Source organism: Paramormyrops kingsleyae, chromosome 17 (genome assembly GCF_048594095.1).
Source record: "Paramormyrops kingsleyae isolate MSU_618 chromosome 17, PKINGS_0.4, whole genome shotgun sequence".
Classification (NCBI taxonomy): domain Eukaryota; kingdom Metazoa; phylum Chordata; class Actinopteri; order Osteoglossiformes; family Mormyridae; genus Paramormyrops; species Paramormyrops kingsleyae.
Window position 1 is genome coordinate 14,700,148 of NC_132813.1, and position 19,227 is coordinate 14,719,374.

At 46.1% G+C, this 19,227-nt stretch overlaps 3 protein-coding genes across 4 annotated transcripts; 2 read left to right on the plus strand and 1 right to left on the minus strand.

The window, feature by feature from the left end:
- The first annotated feature begins 686 nt into the window (after positions 1 to 686).
- LOC111841405 (rab5 GDP/GTP exchange factor-like) lies at positions 687 to 8,955 on the plus strand. The gene is made up of 9 exons (XM_023807108.2): positions 687 to 823; positions 3,710 to 3,890; positions 4,424 to 4,596; positions 5,658 to 5,824; positions 6,490 to 6,571; positions 6,662 to 6,794; positions 6,907 to 6,998; positions 7,073 to 7,329; positions 7,501 to 8,955. The coding sequence occupies exons 2-9, from the start codon at positions 3,712 to 3,714 to the stop codon at positions 7,843 to 7,845; spliced, it is 1,428 nt and encodes a 475-aa protein (XP_023662876.1). The 5' UTR covers positions 687 to 823; positions 3,710 to 3,711; the 3' UTR covers positions 7,846 to 8,955.
- Positions 8,956 to 9,554: 599 nt separating this feature from the next.
- LOC111854920 (high affinity immunoglobulin epsilon receptor subunit alpha-like) lies at positions 9,555 to 14,642 on the plus strand. 2 transcript variants are annotated; one of them, XM_072701214.1, is made up of 6 exons: positions 9,555 to 9,603; positions 9,702 to 9,737; positions 11,794 to 12,087; positions 12,697 to 12,963; positions 13,065 to 13,346; positions 13,833 to 14,642. In XM_072701214.1, exons 1-6 carry the CDS (start codon positions 9,570 to 9,572, stop codon positions 13,910 to 13,912), a joined length of 993 nt encoding a protein of 330 aa, XP_072557315.1. In that variant the 5' UTR covers positions 9,555 to 9,569; the 3' UTR covers positions 13,913 to 14,642. The 2 variants fall into 2 exon arrangements, with proteins under 2 accessions (XP_072557315.1, XP_072557314.1); XM_072701213.1 differs by lacking the exons at positions 9,555 to 9,603; positions 9,702 to 9,737 and adding exons at positions 11,264 to 11,554; positions 11,655 to 11,690.
- A 94-nt stretch (positions 14,643 to 14,736) lies between these two features.
- On the minus strand, positions 14,737 to 17,595 carry otol1b (otolin 1b). Its single transcript, XM_023807151.2, has 4 exons — positions 17,208 to 17,595; positions 16,301 to 16,390; positions 16,102 to 16,173; positions 14,737 to 15,828 (listed from the first exon to the last, which is right to left on the minus strand). The coding sequence occupies exons 1-4, from the start codon at positions 17,593 to 17,595 to the stop codon at positions 14,930 to 14,932; spliced, it is 1,449 nt and encodes a 482-aa protein (XP_023662919.1). The 3' UTR covers positions 14,737 to 14,929.
- Between the last annotated feature and the right edge of the window lie 1,632 nt (positions 17,596 to 19,227).

Consider the following 19,227-nt stretch of genomic DNA (forward strand, 5'->3'; position numbering starts at 1 on the left):
TCTCTAACATGTAAGTTTAGCATTTATTGAATAATTTGCGAGTATTCTGATAGGGTGACCAGATAATCCATGTCAGGTAGGACACTTTGAGCTACTTTGGGTTTTACAAGCTACTTTCAAACTGAAAGGCTCCTTCACTTGGCTAAATAGTTCAGCTCTTCTTGTGCTTTGGCTGGTTTGTTTCCTTGACTGAAAGACTCATCCAGCTGTTTCACATTAGTATTAGTGACACATGCATGATTATAGGAGACTGACCAATCAGCACACAGTAACAACTCAGCGCTCAAGTGAAATCCAGGTCCTTTTAATTGAAATGGTGATTTACAATTCCTGTCCTATAGCTCAGTGTCCTCCGTGACATGGATTATCTGGTCACCCTGTCTGTACACAAAGCTCGAAAATACTGCCGTAGAAACGAGTTACACCACTGCTTTCCTTTGCGTTTTATACGAGTTTAAATATTATGTAACCGATGCAAACGACGTTGTTCTTACATTTGAATCGTAAATTGACGTGTGAACTCGTGACATTTTAGTGGGGCGCTATATTGAAATCGATTGAATCGGAATATTTGGGTATCTATACGATATGTGTATTAAAATAAAGGACATATGCAGAGCTGAAGCGTTTGAAATGTCGTCAGGTTATGGAAAGGAAAGGGGGCGGTGAGCTTGTAGTTACCCGGCCCAGCTGCGCGATGACGCGGGGAGGAGGAGGAGGAGGAAGACGGTGCCTCGCAACGAGCTGTGAGCCGACTGGGCAACTGCAGAAGAGGGTCGTCCGGAGCCGCAGAAAGCGATCGGAGACCCCGGGGGGAATCCGGGTAGGAACGGGAAAATTGCCGAGTGGGCAGGCTGCTTTCGGGTCGCCTTAGCGGATGGGGAGGGTGTGTGTTTAGCCATGGGGGTGGGTGTGCTTCCGTACTCCTTCAGTCGGGTGGAGCGAAATAGGTTGTTATGTACTTTCTCTCCCCCCCCCCATAAAACAGTATTTTAAAAAAAACAACAAAAAACGCCCACATTCCCGATACATTTCTAGTTCGGTGTTTGTAAACTGCCAATAGAACTGTAGTTAACGCGAAATGGCATTTCAAAACACGACAGAGGTCTCTATAGACGCCGCCCCTGTCGCTTCTCTTGCTTTTTCGGTTTTGACTGTTTACTCAAAAGCTTGTATCCCTGTGTATAGGAAGTGTCGGTCTGCCGTCACGGCAGTAGAAAGTGAGGGCAGATACTGGCGTTACCGTAAGCCAGCAATGGAGAGGTACCAACGGCGGGGCGGACTGTCCCAGACAGGACAGCGAACTCCGCTTAATACGTGGCGATTTACTGGCTGCTTCTGAACTTGGGTCGTGCCACAGGTGGAAACTGATTATTATAGGTGCTTATAGATGCTAAGTATAATTAGAATTATATGCGGTAATTATAAGGGAGCGAAGTGACTGGAATGTGAAATAAAAAGACCGATGACCAGACGATTGGTACTGAGTCACGGTTGCGTGTTTGTGCTTCCTTCCACCTTCGTAGTGGTAGTTACACCACAGGCGAACTCGACTGTCGGGAAAAGATGGAATCGTCTGTTGATAAGTTTATTTTCTAGCTGGGGATTGATCTGCAACGAAAACATTGCGCTGGACTCCATTGCCTGAACTATGATTGATGAAACCCTTTATTGCTGTTGCAATACACCATGTCACTAGTCACAAGTACCAGCGAAAAAACTTGCCATCAACCTGATCATACATATACAAACATCACATACACAAACATTATGGTGGGTAGACAGGTCAGGAAGACAGGGGACTATAGGAAAACTCAGAGAAACAAGATTACGTGAGGAGAGTGGAGGTGAATAAAAAAAACAGCCCCCAGACTGTACTCCAGTAGGGAGTACAATATAGGAACAGAAATAAAACACCTCAGCAATAAGCACATAGTCACCACATCTCACAACACTAAAGTCGAGACTTGCAACAGGGGAGGGGAATAGGGAGGTGGGGGTAGTCCAGCATAGACAAACAGCCGTCCGGTCCTGCAGCCAACGGCACCCTACCAAGCATATAACGTGCTGTGCTAGCGATGTGATTTAGTTGTAATAAATATTTATAAAACAAAAAAGTTCGTAAATTTCTCACAAACCCGTCTTCGATTGATATAAACGGCAAAGATGAAAATGAGTATGACTGTCTCGGAGCATGCAGCGGAGGTAAACTTTAAACTGGTTTTTAAGCCTAAGAATCTATAAAATGCATAATAATTAAAACTGCAAAGCTTGATACGTTTTTTTTTTTCGTATGACAGTAAAAAATTTTAACCCCCGCACTATATAGTGTCTGTACAGAATTGAAAGTAAGAAATAACTTATTTTAATAACTAGCGATGTAAGAATTGATTGAATGTGCATAACGTGCCATGTTTCTATTGATATTGCACATCGCCAAGCCCTATAATATACTACTATAAAATACCCCGCCTCCTACTGTGATGTCATTCGGCGCCGGTACCAGTACAGTGGTACCTCAGAACTCGAATTTCTTAAAAGTCGAACCAACCAGTTCGGGAAAAAATTACCTAGTACTCGATCTGAATCTCAGAAGTCAAACCGTGAACGCCGACCTAAGCTGAGCGCGGGGAAACGAGTCACGCGGCACGTCTCTCTGCGGAAACAAAGGGTAATGCTTCAGTCTCAGCTTGCCATTTGCTGTGATAGCATCGTGCATGTTTTACACTAACTGAATACATATATTTAGACAGTAAAAATACATTTAGACAATGATAGACAGTAAGAGTAATTATTATCATATAATAAAATACATTTTAAAATAAAGATTTCTTATTAAATATTTTAATATTAATAATAAACCATTAATACATTTAATTATAATAATATTGTAGTGCCGAGCGGGGACGGAATGGAGACAAAGGCGCAGACGTCAGGGTATCGGGGAATACGGGGTTTAATTACAGGTAAGGCAGGCAAAATGCAGACGGACTATACAATGATCGGACTGGGGAAACAAACTGAAACGCGGACGAAATACAGAGGACTCATGACAACAACCAGAAACAGCTGATCACAAAGGGGATTCCACATGGGGATAACGAATGGTCGTGGTACACGGAAGGAGCGGACGATCGGGGCAGGACACATTGTTTTTTTAACTTTACACATTGTTTGGATACATTTATTTTCTTACTTTACAAATTACTGTTTTGATAAATGTGCTTAGATGTGTTTAGTACAGTATATGCTCTTCTTGTTTTATCCGCTTCATTTTGTGTTTAAATGCTAAAAAAAACATATTTAAGTGTAATCTTTTGGGGCCGGAAACCAATTAATTGGTTTTCCATTACTTCTTATGGGGAAAATTCGATCAGAACCCGAACTTTTTAGGATTCGATCCGGAGTTCTGAACGGATTAAGTTCGAGTTCTGAGGTACCACTGTATTTCCGCCAGTGGAAAAGCAACAGCTTGAAGTATGGTACTTGAGGTACTTTCTTGAAGTACCAAAAGTACGGTACCTGGTGTGGTGGAAAAACGCCATAATACCCTACCCCCCAACAAAAAATCCATTTCCATTTTCCCAAAGAACACCTACATCTTCTTTTTGTCGTTTAAAATCAATCTATTCTTTGTATGCGTTTGGTCTTCCTCATACTGCTTCTTGTATCTTTCCTTCCCTGCCTTGCTCCGATCCCTCCTCAAAAGAGATGAGTCAGAAATCGAAGCGCAGGGGGATCCATGTGGATCAGTCGGAGCTGCTGTGTAAGAAAGGATGCGGTTACTATGGCAACGCCGCCTGGAAGGGCTACTGCTCCAAATGCTGGAGAGAGGACTACCAACATGGCCGGCAGAATCAGATCCAGGAGGACCGCGAGCTGGCAGAGAGGTGAGGAGGTCCACAACTTAGATCATCCCCTCATATTCCAGGTCATCACTGAATCCTCAGATGTGCTCCTATCATGCTAATTAACATGGCCGAAGGCTCTTTTTGTTGTCATTATTTATCCCAAGTCTAACTGACCTGAGGCATCTCTGGTTAAAGTGTCTGTTTTGTGAACTGGGGGTCAAATCCCCGCCCAGCCTCACACACCTGACTGCATAACAAGTTTTGGCAAGCAGATGGAGCAGTGACCAGCTGCCACTTCTAGTCCCAGTTGGAAACTTGTAGTTATACCCTAGAAACCTGCAGTGCTTCACTGGAATGTCCATCTGTTCCACTGGATAAAGACATGTCACTCTCATGAATGACTACCCGTAAAGAGTAAATGTCACTTTGTTCTTCCCATAATACCTTTCTTATTTATGCAAATAATATTTGTGGATAGATAATGAGGATAACAGTTCTGCTGAAGAGCCAGCTGTACACTTTGCTGGTGTGCAGGTGCTAAATAATATCTCATGTGTACGACTCCCACCCAGGTTACAGAAGGAAGAGGATGCCGCCGCATACAGTGTGCAGCGGCCGACACCCAAGCCGCCGTCTCTAGCGCACTTCTCGAAGTTTGAGGAGAAAAAGACCAATGAGAAGGCGCGCAAAGTGAACACTGTGAAGAAGTTCTTCAGCCCATCGTCTCGCGCTTCAACCAAAAAAGGTACCGTGTGAAAATGCCTTTGAAAAATGTACAGTGGCAAATTATGTCTATTATTAAAATTTTTTTTTTGCCTGTTTTGTGTACAGGCTATATTTTACAATTGTGTTTTTTTCCTCATGGATATGAGAAGTCTGGCTCTGTATGCAAACTGTAGTGTGTATGGTAAGCAGGAGGCAGTGTTAGACACCTACACTGGAACACTGTATATAGATTCAGTCCAGTTGCCACGAATGATACAATCTGGCAGCTCATCGGCTGCACAGACACGTCCTTTTTTGCAGCTGTTTGCAGTTCTGGGTCAACCCCCCCGCCCCCACCCCCCAGTGCTTTCTCAGTTTCTGTTTTAGTCCGTTTCCATGCAGAGCTTTTCACCCAGATACACGTCTGGTGATGTGTTCCTGGAATAGATCCTAACGTTGTGTCATTTGGCCAGCTTGTACCATGTAAAGTCTTGGTTCTGGTCAATACGCGGAGCTCATAAAGGACATGGCTGTTCATCTTTATATTCCGATGTGTAAAATTATCTTACCTAACAACACATAATACGGGTGGAATTGTATGTGACAATGAATTCACTAACAGAAGAATTACTGAGAACAGGGGCATATAAGATGCTTACCTCTTCGTTCCTCTAAAATGTCTTGCCTTCTTCCTTTTTAAAATGTTTGGCTTCGCAGGCAGGTGCCTCGATGTGATTAGTTAGCTCTGCTAAAAATCCCATCCCTGGGTCACAGTGGGCTTTTCCCCATCTTCTGATCCAGCTGTGACGCAGCGTGTTTAACGACTCGAATTACTGAGATTCCCACTTAGTGCCATACTCTGAATCCACACTGACATTTAACACCTGTCCCTTTAACTCCGAATATGGTTTTCTCTACATCTTTGTTAACCAGCTAACATATTTGAAGCAGTTGTGCTTTGATGAGCCAGGAGATGCCTTGTGAGGTTGGTGTTATCAGCTGGTCCAGCTTCACGAATCACAAGTAATGTAGAAATAAACTCAAGGTCGTCCCAAGGTCATCTCCCTGACGGGACTCTTTGCTGTTTGCCTGTGCTGCCAGGGAGCCCAGAGGCCAGGACCTCGAGTCCCTCTCTTACCCGGAAGGTCAGCATTGACACTGATCGTGTGTCGACGGAGTTTGTGGACTTCCTGAAGAAGCTCCCGAGACTGGGCCTGGAAATCTACAAGAAGAGCAAGAAGTTCACTGACAGCATGGCCAGTAAAGAGGTCAGTGAGGCACCAGAGGGGGGCGCTGTCTCTGTGAAGTTCTCAAGACGCAGCTTCCAAGCTCAGGAGATAATTAGCTGGAATTAATTGAGCCGTTGATTTTAATTGCTTCAGTAGGAAGAGTACAAGTATCTCAGAATCTTGTTCACAAATGAAGGAAGAAGGGAGCAGGAGATCGACAGACGGATCGGTGCCACGTCGGCAGTAATGCGGTGGCTGTACTGTTCTGTCGTGCTAAAGAGGGAGCTGAGCCAGAAGGCAAAGCTATCAACTTACCGGTCGATCTATATTCCTACCGTCACCTATGGTCATGAGCTTTGGGTGGTGACTGAAAGAATGAGATCGCGGATACAAGCGGCTGAAATGAGATCATGTCTCTCGGCTGGCTTGGGAATGCCTTGGGATTCCCCCGGTGGAGCTGGAGGAGGTGGCTGGCGAGAGGGAGGTCTGGGCATCCCCGCGGCCTGACCCTGGATAAGCGACAGAGGATGGATGGATTTTTAAAAAACTGCTTTTACTAAAATCACATTAAACCAAAAGCATTAGCTAAAATAAATTTTTCATATTGTCTTAAATCAAATCATTGTAATGGTGAAAAAGTGATTCTGAACATATGTTTTTTTTTCTACCTTTAAATACATGTCTGTTACTGTTTTGTTTTCAAGGACCTGGGTGCAGATGAGTCCTCCGAGTGCGTCCAGGATTTCTACCAGAGCCTCTCAGATCGCCTGCTTACTCACTTAAAAGGTAGGGCACGGGATTTGGCTCTGCTTTAGTGGGCGTATGGTTGGCCTGGGCTGCCCTCCCTGAACACACGGTCCCACCTCTGTCTCTCAGGGTCCACCGAGCGTGTGGAGCTGGTCATGGACCGTGTGGAGAGGTACATAATGACTCGTCTCTATAAGAACGTCTTCTGCCCTGAAACCTCAGATGATGAGAAGAGAGACTTGGCCATACAGACGAGGATCAGGTGAGCCGCTTGTGGTGGTGTGTGTTCTTTAGGGCTCATATATGGAGTTTTGTTGTCCTGCTCCTTCTGCCTGCTGGCCTTTGTGGACACACCTTCCTTCCCTTTGCTGCAGGGCCCTTCATTGGGTTACCGTACACATGCTCGGCGTCCCTGTGGACGAGGAGATCCCCAGGGTCTCGGAAGACATGCTCCAGGCCATCACAGGTGGGTAAGCGGTGGCCCTCTGGTCCGCTCTCCCGGGGAGGCCCTTGTGTTGACCGTGTCTGGCCCCTTCCCAGAGATCATCCAGGTGGATTCCATGCGAGTGCCCCGTGACAAGCTGGGATGCATCACCCGCTGCAGCACCCACATCTTCAGCGCCATCAAGATCAGCAAGCAGGAACCTGCATCAGCCGACGACTTCCTGACCGCCCTCATCTACGTGGTGCTGAAGGCCAACCCACCTCGCCTGCAGTCCAACATCCAGTACATCACCCGCTTCTGCAACCCCAGCCGGCTCATGAGTGGAGAAGACGGTTACTACTTTACCAACCTGGTAAGGGGCATGCCCCACATACACACACACATGCGCAGACATGCACACATGCGCAGACATACACGCAGACATCGACACACACACACCTAGACACAGACGGCGATGCATACATAATCAGGCACAGGCGGCCATGATAACGCAGACCTTTGCTGTTTGTTCCCGGTCCCACAGTGCTGTGCGCTGGCCTTCATCGAGAAGCTGGATGCACAGTCTCTGAACCTGAGCCCAGCCGAGTTTGAGCGCTACATGTCCGGCCAGGCGTGCCAGCCGGTGCCGGTCTCCGACAGCCTGGAGCTGCTGCTGGGGCTCGGGGCGCGGCAGGAGCGCGTACTGGAGGGCGCCCAGCAGCTGGAGAGAGACCTCATTGACTGGCAGCGAGACGTGGAGCGCGAGGTCAGACAGGCTCTGGAGAAGCACCCTCCACAGGACCGGCAGTGCACCTCCGCCATTGACTCGGAAAACCTGGGCCAAGATTACCTGCCGCCTCCGCTGCAGCCTCAGGTCCTCACTGACTGACCCCCCCCCCCACCACCGCACCCCGCCACCCATCTGACCCCACCATCCCCTTCCGAACATACCAGCTGACTGAGTATCACTCTTTCCTTTCAGGAAAAGGCATGTAAATATGTTTACATTTAGGGAACTACTTAGTTGATTGATTGCAAGGAAATTACCTATTTTGCAAATCATCTTCATCTTATTTATAATACCCGTACACATATTTACATAAATGTGGCGCCTTCTCATTTGAGACCAACCATTTTCAATTTCTTTCATACTCAATGCAAATTGTTTCTTTTTCTACATTTGGCAAACTGACTTGAGGCATGAATTAATTGTAACTTGACTGCTAGGTAGTGAAAGTATGGTCATTGTTTTAATTTTATTTTAAATGATCACCGTATTGGTTCGGTACGTAAAAATGCTGTTTGCAGTCAGTAAACGTTTACTGATGCCTCACTGTGCCTGTTTGAGTGTAATTCACTCTTTGGGGTCATATGGGCCCTGCTGGTATCTCGGACATTTTACCGTACCTCATTGCCACAGTGTGTTACAATGTACTTTATGAACCTGTATATTTTGCAACTGCTTAAAACAGGGTTATTCAACTCACGGTCCTCGAGGTCCGAGCACTGCTGGTTTTCCAGCCTTCCTTTACCTGTCAGTCAGGTGTGAAGCCTCTGACCAATCAGAATCAGTAATTATTAAACAACTACCTGGGAGAACTGAAAACATGGCCTGGATTTGGAATCGAGGTCCAGAGTTGAAGAACCCTGGCTTAAAAAAACACATATTTCTCTGTTATTACCCATCCATCCTGTAGGGGGCAAATGTCTCCTAGGAGTTTATTTAGTTAGTTATAGTATTTAGTCATGTTTTATTTCCTTATTAATGTCTTAGTACTTTAATTTCTGTTTAATGTTTCGAATGGCTGCATGTCACTTTAAGAACATAGTATAGTAACGCAGTTATTTTACGTAAGGTGGGGGAGTTTTGGGACGTTGGTTTGGAATGAACGGTTTTTCTAACCGTACTTAGGCAGTGGAAATTTAGTAAAATAGTGAATCTTTGGACTTTATTTTCGATTTATGTTTATAGTTTAATAAACGTTTAAATGCATAAAAATGTATTAATTTTATTTCTGCGTGGAACATAAGCCGAACACGGTGTCTGGTATGTGCTTTTTAATGTTGATTTAAGAAATGCACTCAGAATTTTGCTCTCACCCACAGTTTTTCCGGTGTTTCATTTTTCGGCTATATCGATAGCTTTCATCTGTTTTCCGAAACCGCTGGTCATGTTCAGGTACGCGGGAGGTCCGGAGTCTATCCCAAAAGCTACGGGCACAAGGCAGGGAACAGCCCAGTATGGGGCGCCTACCCGTCGCAGGACACACTCACACACCATCCACTTACACCTACGGGCAATTTGGTAACTCCGATAAACCTCAGCATGTTTTTGGTCTGTGGGGGGAAACCGGAGAACCCAGAGTGAACCCTCGCGATGACATGGGGAGAACATGTAAACACCACACGTGGAGCCATGGGGAGACTCAAGAGGAATGTTCCTGAGCCGAAGCATGTGTGTGTGGATCGATCGTGCACTTCGGTCCGGAAATGTGTATATGTTTGCTTATAAGACTCGTTATCGGGGTTTTTTAACTGCCGGGAACGTTTCCACCCCTTTCCCTGTACTGAATATAAGGAGTATCATTCCCCGTCAACACTGATCCCAGCAAGATGTTCCCAGTTCAGCCGCTTATGCTCTTTATAGGTACATCAAGGAATTAATCGTTCATATTTGTGTGCGTGTCACTACCGTTTGCTTTATACATTTTTCTAATCACCTGTTTTTCTGTTATTTGTGTGCAGTTATTTCAATTTTGATTGGTCGGTCGTCATCTCAAGGTAAGCAATGTCAGCATGATACTTAATTTATTACTAAGATGTTGTGTTACCGAGTTCTGTTGTTCTGCTGTGATCTGGCATCACTTAACGTTACATTCACCCTGTAGCCACACAGATGAGCCACTTAGACTTAGAACCTGCAACCTTTTACATATGAGCCCAAGAACTATTAATCTGGTCTGTTTTCTGTCCAGAAACATAAGCAATGTGCAACCATGTGACTCCAAACCTTTTTATGGCTCATTTTGGGACGTTAAAGGCTAAACATCATTCCAAAATATGAAGCTGATCCCACTGGCAAGGTCATTCAGCCTAGACTGTGACCGATGTGCATTGGCAAGTATCTTTGTATCTGTCTTGCACAGACCTGTGTTTCTCCCTCTGTAGTTGGGTGGGTGGTATTACACGTCCCACCCAAACCCTTGTGGATTGGAGATGACATCACTCTGACCTGCGAGGTTAGGGGCAGGAAGTTTGTGAGCGAAGTGGTTTTCTATAAAGACGACATAGAAATGCGGAGGCAGGCCAAGCCAAACCTGCGCTTGTCCCGCCTCACCAAGAGTGACCAGGGAGTCTACTGGTGCAAAGCCACCTGGCGGGGTGACATTATGTGGTCTACAACCTACTCGTCGCCTGTTAGAGTGAGAGTCAATGGTATGCCTTCTCTAATTTTACTATATGAGAAACATGTTGGTCAGCTTTGTTTTTTGTTGGTTGGTGACTTATGTGTTTGCAACCCGTGTTTTGCTGTGGATTGTGCGAAAACCAGAGAGTGCACTTCTCTTCTGTCATGGTAATAGTCACTTTTCATATTCAGATCCATCGGAGACAAACCCTGAGCCCTGAGCCCTTTATGATGAGCTGTCAGACATAAAATGTTTGCCATATTTTCAGCTGTACAGGGTTACATCTCATTCTGGTTATATAAGTCAAGTATACTTTGGGCTGAATTTTTTTTTTTTTGTAATTTAAATTTTTATTGATTTTAACAGGAAGACAGAGATTAAAGGAAAAGTATACAGCAATTAAAAAAATAATAGAATAAAAAAAAATACAATAAATTGGCATGTGTGATATAACACATAGTAACAAACAATAAATGTTAGAACATGGCATCTAATACACTTGTGTCCCATTATCAGTCTTTTAGCATATTTGAGTTATTCTTCCCTGTCATATATCTACTAAAGCTGTCCCATTGTTCCTTAATAACATCATTATGCAGATTTAATCTTCCCAGCATCTTTTCACATGCCACAGTTTCCATCATTAGGCTTTGGGCTGAATTTTGTACATTACAGTTGTATCTATTTGCTGGAAGAGCTGTAAAAACAGCAGAGGGATTAAGGGTCTTCGATCATTACACTGGTTTACAAGTTTTTTGTTTCCTTTATAGTTTTAATTGGTGTGCCAGATAGATTTTGTGATGCTGACCACAGAAATATCTTAAGAATTTTCACATCACATAAGGTTGTTGAGGAAAGGCCATTTTTGTTATAATTATTGTAAAATGTTTAAAACATAGATATTTCACATAACATTGGGCCGGATTAAATTGCGCTTCGGACCGGAAACTCCAGATGTGTATAAATGTTTGCTCATCGGTTGCGTTTATTTTCTCTAGAATGAAACAAATCATAGTTGTTGCACAATCAGTCACAGGACTCGTTACCGGGGGGAAAAAACGCTTTTTGGGAAAGTGAAACTGCCGGGATCGTCTTCACGCCGCTCCTTGTCCTGAATACAAGCAGGATCTTTCCCCGTCGACACTGATCCCAGCAAGATGATCCCAGTTCAGCCGCTTATCCTCTTTATAGGTACGTAAAGGAACTAATCGTGCATATATGTGTGTACGTGTCACTATCGTTTGCTTCATACATTTTTCTAATAACCTGTTTTTCTGTAATTTGTGTACAGTTATTTCAGGTGTGATTGGTCGGAAGTCATCTCAAGGTAAGCAATGTCATTTATTACCTAGATGGTGTATTATCGCGTTCTGTTGTTTTGCTGTGATCTGGCGTCACTTTGACGTTACATTCGCCCTGTCCACGCACAGATGAGCCACTCAGACCTACCTTGACGTTGGTCTGGGGCAACCAGCAGCTGCTGGTCGGAGAGACCGCAACCATGCTCTGCACAATACCTGGAAACAAACAGATTGACTGGAAATACTGGTGGTTCAAAAACGGCCAGCCAATACGACAGTTCGGCTTGTACGATGACATTTACACGCTGACAGCCAAACTTCCTCTGGACGGTGGTCTTTACACGTGCCAAGGCAGGACTAACACGACGGAGACCGAACTGCAGGACACACTGCAGAGCGATCCGCTGAAGATAGACGTGGCTGGTAAGCTTGTTTACTGTTGTAACCTACTTGTGTATTGCGTGTAGTAACTTACAGATATGAACTGGATGTATTCGTAATCTCTTAGAACTCCCAAGATAAAGTACTTTATATATGCTACAGTTATTAGGTTGTATGTGCACTGTCAGAAAAAAAAGAGTACCAGTTTGTACCTTTGCCTGTTATTGGGGCTGTACCTTCAAGGGTCTGCCATTTGTACCATACAGTTGTAGGTAAATGTATCTTTTAATGTACAGAAATGGACTCTGATTAACTTTTTTGTATCATTTTGGGTACATTAATGTTGTTTACCTTACGGATGTTCCATTTCTCTACCTTAAATTAGACTAAAAGGTACATTTACCAGCAGTTAGGGTACAACTGGCAAACCCTACACTGGGGTACAGCCCCAGTGACAAGCAAAGGTACAAGACTCTTTTTTCTGACAGAGCGACATTTGACTCCAATCGCTCATTTTGGGACCTTAAAGGCTGAACATCATTCCAAAATATGAAGCTGACCCCACTGGAAAGCTCAGATGGTACGGTGACCATTGTGTGTTGAGGAGTATCTTGGTATCTGTCTCACATGGACCTCTTTGTCACCCTGTAGGTGGGTGGGTGGTATTGCTGGTCCCACCAGCACCCTTGCTAATTGGAGATGACATCACTCTGACCTGCCGTGTCAGGGGCAAGAAGAGAGTGACAGAGGCGGCTTTCTTCAAAGACGGCTTGGAGTTACAGAGGCAGCCGAAGTCAAACCTGCATTTATCCCGCCTCACTAAGGAAGACCAGGGTGTCTATTGGTGCAGAGCCACTTGGTGGCAGGGCCTTCTGTGGCACACATCGCAGTCATTGCCCGTTGAGGTGCCAGTCAATGGTATGCCTTCTCTAATGTTAGCATATGAGAAAGGTGTTGCATTGTGGGAAAATGCTGTGTCTGTGTACTTTCTCCCTAACCCTGGATGTACTGTTCTACAGAGGTATTGACCATGCCCCACCTGGTAGGACTCCCTGCCACCTCCGACTGGATAGCAGCTACACTTGTGGTGCCAGGTCCAGCTCAACAGCAGGGATCCAAACCTACAGCCGCACTACCAGTTCTACAGAAACCACCAAAAGCTGCCCTTGGCCACCGCAGGGCAGCTCCACATCATCACCAAGGCTGGGGTACAGCGTTCCGGGCTGTACCATTGCAGAGTGATTCTGAACAGGCTGGGCTTGACCAAGCTGAGCAGGGAAGTGATGGTGGAGGTGTTGAAGGTGAGACTGCCTCTGTCGGACCCCTTCTCCACCACGGTACGTGCCACATGTTGTCCTCTTAACCTGCCACTTTCCTTCTGTCACTTTAATGGTCGCTTTTCTTTTTTTTTAAATTTTTTTTATTGCCCACCACCACCCCCCCTCTTCGGAGGACAACTTTATTTTACATTAAATTCAAGAGCAAAGAGTGTGGCCGCTCCGAACTCACCCGTCCCGTGGAGGAAAAAAAAAAAAAAAACGGGGGGGGATACAGAAACAACAATCGTAACGAGAACAGACAATCACCATGGGGAGAGAAAAGAAAAGAAAAAAAAAGGAAACAGAGGTATACAGGAAAAATAACTAATAATGTCGGTGGGATGGAGAAAATGAAGTGTAGGGAAATACAGAATACAAACAACCATAAGAAAAATAACACTCATTACAAGGACATCAAACAACAAACATTATAACATCAGTAATAATAATTATATGGTCGCTTTTCAGATCCATCTGAGAGGGACCCCCAGCCCTTGAGCACTGGGAACATCCTGACGGATCTGTCCTCCTCAAAGGCTGAATCCTGAGCAGGTCATTGTGAGTCTTAGACCCAGATGCATTTTCCCCTTGAAGTTTTGAGTGTTACACTGCAGTTACAATAATCAAATGTTGTTTTTCACTGGACTGCTCACCACAACTGAATTAAACTTTTTTTGGGCCCATGATCTCATGAGAATCAGCCAGTTTTTACTCGGAGATGATTCACTGGATCTTTCTTCTGGCTGGACGAGAGGTCGGAGGAAAATGTCCAGGAAAAGCACACTTACTGCTTTGTGCCACAGGACCTGCAACGGCAGCAGTGAGTCAGGCTCTGGAGGAGTGCAGCCTCCGTGGCAAGGAGTTCCTCTCTGTACACAGCCTTCTTTTATTTTCAGAGAAGAGCTCCCCCTGCTGTCCCCTGCTAGTATAAACAGGGCTGCTTATCTTTAGGGTGTTACAAGCCAGTCTGCCAGGGTCCCTCACAAGTGTGTGTGGGGGGGGTGTGGGGGGTTAAAACAGATTTACTACCATTCAACTTTGAATCTGACTTCGTATTTAATTCATATTTTTAATGACGGGAAGTTCCATCATCTTGTAAAACTGAAAATTACTTACTTGTGTGTTTGTGATGAGCTGTCAAACATAAAATGTTTGCTATAATTCCAGCTGTCCAGTTACATCTTCTGGTTATATCAGTCAAGTATGTGTTGGGCTGAATTTTGTACATTACAGTTGATTCTACTTGCCGGAAGAATGGATAAAAAACAATAGACTAAGTCCATGTTGTTCAAGTTAATTTTATTTCATGTACAAATGATTAACAATATTTAGACAGTTTGTAACAATTACACAAACACAATACTACAGACCATTTACAATTGTAAGCTTTTTAGATAGTTCCTCCACCTCGGTTTTGCACACTGCGTGATAAGACCCTTTACATGAGATCATCTTACCTTAAACATCTGGACAGAAAAGGCTGCCTGTTTTTTTGCAGTGTATTAAGGACCCTCATCTTTGGAATGATGCTGCTGTCTAAAGCTGTGCAGTATAGAGCAGAGAGGTCAGACCTTGTCGGGGTAGAGCAGGAATCCCGTGAAGATGCTGTCGTCCTCACTGCTTGAGTAAACCCCATTCCAGTCCCTTAGTGTCTCCACCCAGACCTGGTCCCCAGCTGCCAGCTGGAGCAGCACCAGGCTGGAGGCCTGGTCGATGTCTTGCCCGTACAGTGAGTCCCTCGTTCGCACCTTCTTGACGCCGTTGACCACCAGGGCTGCACGTAGGGGCCGGTTGCGTACAGTGATGTGGTAAGCGAAGACATAGACGCCCGGGTAGGTGCAGTTGAACTTGCTGCTGGTGACGTCGTAATGCTCCTCGCCGTTGTAGAAGACCTTGTCGAACTTGACCGGGAAACCGGCCGGAGGAAAGGACTTGCTAGGGTACAGGCCCACACTGAAGCCGGACCGCTTCAGAACCAGGTTTGCTCCCCGGGCCCCCTTAAAACCCCGCGGCCCCCGCTCCCCCCTCAACCCTGGGGAGCCCCTGTCTCCTTTTGGACCAACAAACCCCCGAGCGCCGACAGGACCCGGAGGACCACGTGTACCCACTTCCCCTTTCTTTCCTGGTGCTCCTGCTTCCCCAGAAGGTCCTGGCTCACCAGGGGGGCCCTGCCCACCAGCCTTGCCCAGGTAGCCTCCAGCTGCATCCGGACCCTGCAGCCCAGGGTCCCCCGGTTCTCCTTTCTGTCCCTTTTCCCCGTAAGGCCCGCACTGCCCTTTGTCCCCCGAGTCGCCTTTCTCACCCTTGTCTCCAGCCAGGCCCTGAGGTCCAGTTGCACCATCTTTCCCAGCGTCTCCTTTTTCACCCTTAGTCCCGTTTTCACAGGGGTCTCCAGTCTCGCCTCGGTCCCCTTTGAATCCCGGAAAGCCGGCATCTCCTTTCTCGCCCTTGGAGCCGGTATCACCTGCAGAGGTAAAGGGTAAACGTCCTGTCATGGCCGTGCAAGACCCCATCCGTGTGTGTACAGTTAGTTGGTGCAGAGCACTGAAGCCGGCTTTAGTGCACCTTTCTCAGTCAATGTTAAACGGTAAAAAAAAAATGGGCTAAATTCAGTTTATTCATTTTTATACACAGATGCACAACTGGGAACAGACAGACACAACCACTAATAATTAGTCACCCAGAACAATCACAACAAGGACAAAAAAAAGCCGAGCCGAATCCCTTGGTGACATACCTTTGTCTCCTGGCTTCCCCGAGATGCCGGGAATTCCGGCTAGGCCAGTGGTGCCTTGGTCCCCTCTGTCACCTGACCGGATCAGAGCAACACCCTCAGACACTTTGCTCCGTATCTCACATGCAGTTAGCGGCCAGTGACTTGGATTTGTTTGTGGTTTAGGCTGCCTAACATGCTAATGGTGATCCCCCCCCCTCACCCTTGTCTCCTTTTGGTCCAGCCGATCCGGACGGGCCCTGGGGTCCAGGCAGCCCCCTGGGTCCAGCGTCTCCCTTCCCTCCAGGTGGCCCTGTAGCCCAACATCAGCGTCACACACCTCCCTCAGAAATTCACTTCCCACACAATGCTTCATTACATCCAGATTTTGCAACATGTAAGATCACAAGAGAGGAGAAGCATGTTGTCTTGTATTTTTTACTGGATCCTAAGCGATCGGTAATTTAGAATTAACGTCTAGATTGTGACTCACAAACCTGATGTCTACACAACAGTCTCTTTCTCTGTTTTTTCTTATAGAAACACATTTAGTCACATGGCACAAAACACACCCAGCTCCCCTGGAAATACACTGACATCACAGCCTCCATTCATATCCTCTTCCATACTTTTCATAAATTCTTCCTAAGTAAAATCATTGCAACAGCATTAAAATCCATCCAAATGCAGCCCGCCACGTAATTGCACTTATCCCAGAGTGTTTGTAGAGAGGACTGTCATCAAAACTTTGTTAAATTGTTGTCAAAATATCATCAAAAGCGTAACAAAACTAAATATGGGCAGGAATGACTTCAAATGGACTTCAAATGCCTAGAGAAATTGACTAACAGCACAAAAGCCTGACGGAACAGTTATTAGGAATGAACACAGTACAACAGAGGTATTATAGACCTATTATGTTCAACTTGTCTGGAAAGGTTTACAGAAGCTTGTTGCAGCATGAGGACATCAGTAAAAATCTGAAATGATCTGCAGCCAGAGCCAGAATGCACCATGAAACAATGGGCAATCAAACACAGGCTCCTCAGTAAACGGCACTCCCCAAGTCTGACTGGACAATCATTACCGCAATAGCCCAATACCAAGCATGACATGGCCCCTCCCTCTACCTGGTAAGCCTCTGTCCCCCTTCAGACCTTGGGGCCCTCTTTCTGGGGGACAACATTCGCAGAAGTTGAAGTAGCATTCGTTGTAGTCCAGGGTGTAGTTCTCATTTCCAACATCGGGTGGTGCTGCGGTGTCGATGTGGAGCTCAGTGTAGAGAGGCGTCGTGCTGACTGTGGTTGTCAGAGCGGGAGTCGGATGGGGGGTCACCTTGCTCCACACCCCGCCGATTGCTGTGGTGGTGGTCCGTAGCGGCTCCGGGGCACTGGGAGGTTTCTTGGTGAACTGGTACTTGGGCCGCTGTGGGCCTTTGGCGATGGCACCGGGCAACATGAGAACCAGCAGGAATGCCACGGAGGCAAGGAAGACAAGCTGGCAAGCGAGCGTCCTCATTCTGAGATCCTGAAGCACGGCACCAGAAATCAATGCACTTTCACACAATATGCCATTTACATAAATATAAGTGTATATACAGACATAGTTCTTATATATCCATAATTAAGATAATTTTCCATTACATTGGTTGCTAACTTGAAGGCTCCCAAGTTTATCCTCAGAAAACCTTCCACAGGTAACCTCACGGTTCAGCCCCTCACTCCTGACCATCAACCCAAGCAATGATTCACTTCAGCAGCTCTCAAGTTTCCACTGCCTGCAATGTTCTGCCCCAAAAACCACAGGGTCACTCACCCTCAGTCTCTGCATGTGTATCACTTATTTTAAGAAATGTACAAAATGAGATGTAACCCCTTATAACAAAGACATAATTTCCTTGCAAAACCTTGTGTTTTTAAAAAAAGTCAATTTACTTTGTAAATATACAAATATGTCAAAACCAGTTAGGAAATCCATAAACAGCGAAAAGCTTTCCATTAAAATCTCGGACCTCGGATCTCATTCCACATCGCACGAGCTGAGCTTTGCTGTTTGACGCACCAAACGTGAACACACTCCAGAATCCAATGCGCTTTAGTCACGGAAACCCAGCGAGATATTTACACACATCCCGACTTACCTCTGCGCTGAGCTATTTATCGCCTGTCCATCACGTAACAGCACACTGAAGGGCAAAGATACCCCGAATCGACACTTTTGATGTCATGGCGTTCCCGTAGCGCCGTGCCACCCGGCCAATCGGGGGGCTGGCGTTGGGGATTTGGGTGGCTTGAAATCTGAGGAGATGCTAATGTATGGGGTTCTGTTGGACCCAGCCAAGGCAGCAGCCTCCTTCTGTGCCCCTCTTGTGCTCTGGGTCTTTGTGACATTGGATATGAGGCTCTCACGCACCGCGCCCCCCTCCACCAGCACCGGCACCCTTAGGCTGCCCCCACTTCGCGCAACAAAACACCAGCGGGCAGCAGGGGCAGCAGAGGCGAGTCACCCAATACAGGAGAGGTTCGTCCAGCAGGCACTCAGCCTTGTAGGGGGCTTAAATGTGGACCAGGGAGCTCCTCTGTTATGGGAGGGGGGCAGTGCTACACAAGGTCGAGCTAATCTGTTGGGGAGGAGGGAGGTGCCGCAGCACGCCTTAGTCGCTCTGTGCCAGTCACAGGTGAATAAGTCGTCTGACTAGAGCTAATGCTGGGACAGAACTATGTACTTACTCTTAAAAGGATGCCACCAACCTGAAGTCAGAGGTACTTTAAGATGTACTACATTAGTGTCAAGAACAAGAACGCTCTCATTTTCTTATATTTCAAAAGCTTTAGTCTTTCATCTGAACTGCGGATTATTTTTTATATTTTTTTTAAGTGCAGTTCAAAATGTATCCCCCCCCCCTCCGGCCCACACCTGCACAGTCCAGGCCCTGCAAAGCACCGCCCTCCTTCACGCCTCAGAAGCTCAAGAGGGAACGGGGTGTCTTCAGGTAGGGCGAGCTGGGGTTAAGGGTCACAGGGGGTAGAACGTTCCATCACGGTGTGCATGGAAACACTTGATACTTTGTAGTCTGCATGCAGGGGATGTGCCGACGTTTAATCGATGAGTGCAGCGAGGCTCGGCCTTGCATGGTGCTGGGGACTCTCA

Excerpts from the sequence above, each read along its gene's own strand:
- otol1b (XM_023807151.2), bottom strand. The coding sequence starts at position 17,595 with ATGAGGACGCTCGCTTGCCAGCTTGTCTTCCTTGCCTCCGTGGCATTC. Across the intron at positions 16,391-17,207 it reads GGGGGACAGAGGCTTACCAG|GGCCACCTGGAGGGAAGGGA; the intron begins GTAGAGGGAGGG and ends GTTGGGCTACAG. Across the intron at positions 15,829-16,101 it reads GGGGAAGCCAGGAGACAAAG|GTGATACCGGCTCCAAGGGC; the intron begins GTATGTCACCAA and ends TTACCTCTGCAG.
- LOC111854920 (XM_072701214.1), top strand. The coding sequence starts at position 9,570 with ATGTTCCCAGTTCAGCCGCTTATGCTCTTTATAG. Across the intron at positions 9,738-11,793 it reads TGGTCGGTCGTCATCTCAAG|ATGAGCCACTCAGACCTACC; the intron begins GTAAGCAATGTC and ends GTCCACGCACAG. Across the intron at positions 12,088-12,696 it reads GCTGAAGATAGACGTGGCTG|GTGGGTGGGTGGTATTGCTG; the intron begins GTAAGCTTGTTT and ends GTCACCCTGTAG.
- LOC111841405 (XM_023807108.2), top strand. The coding sequence starts at position 3,712 with ATGAGTCAGAAATCGAAGCGCAGGGGGATCCATGTGGATCAGTCGGAG. Across the intron at positions 3,891-4,423 it reads GACCGCGAGCTGGCAGAGAG|GTTACAGAAGGAAGAGGATG; the intron begins GTGAGGAGGTCC and ends ACTCCCACCCAG. Across the intron at positions 6,795-6,906 it reads GCCATACAGACGAGGATCAG|GGCCCTTCATTGGGTTACCG; the intron begins GTGAGCCGCTTG and ends CCTTTGCTGCAG.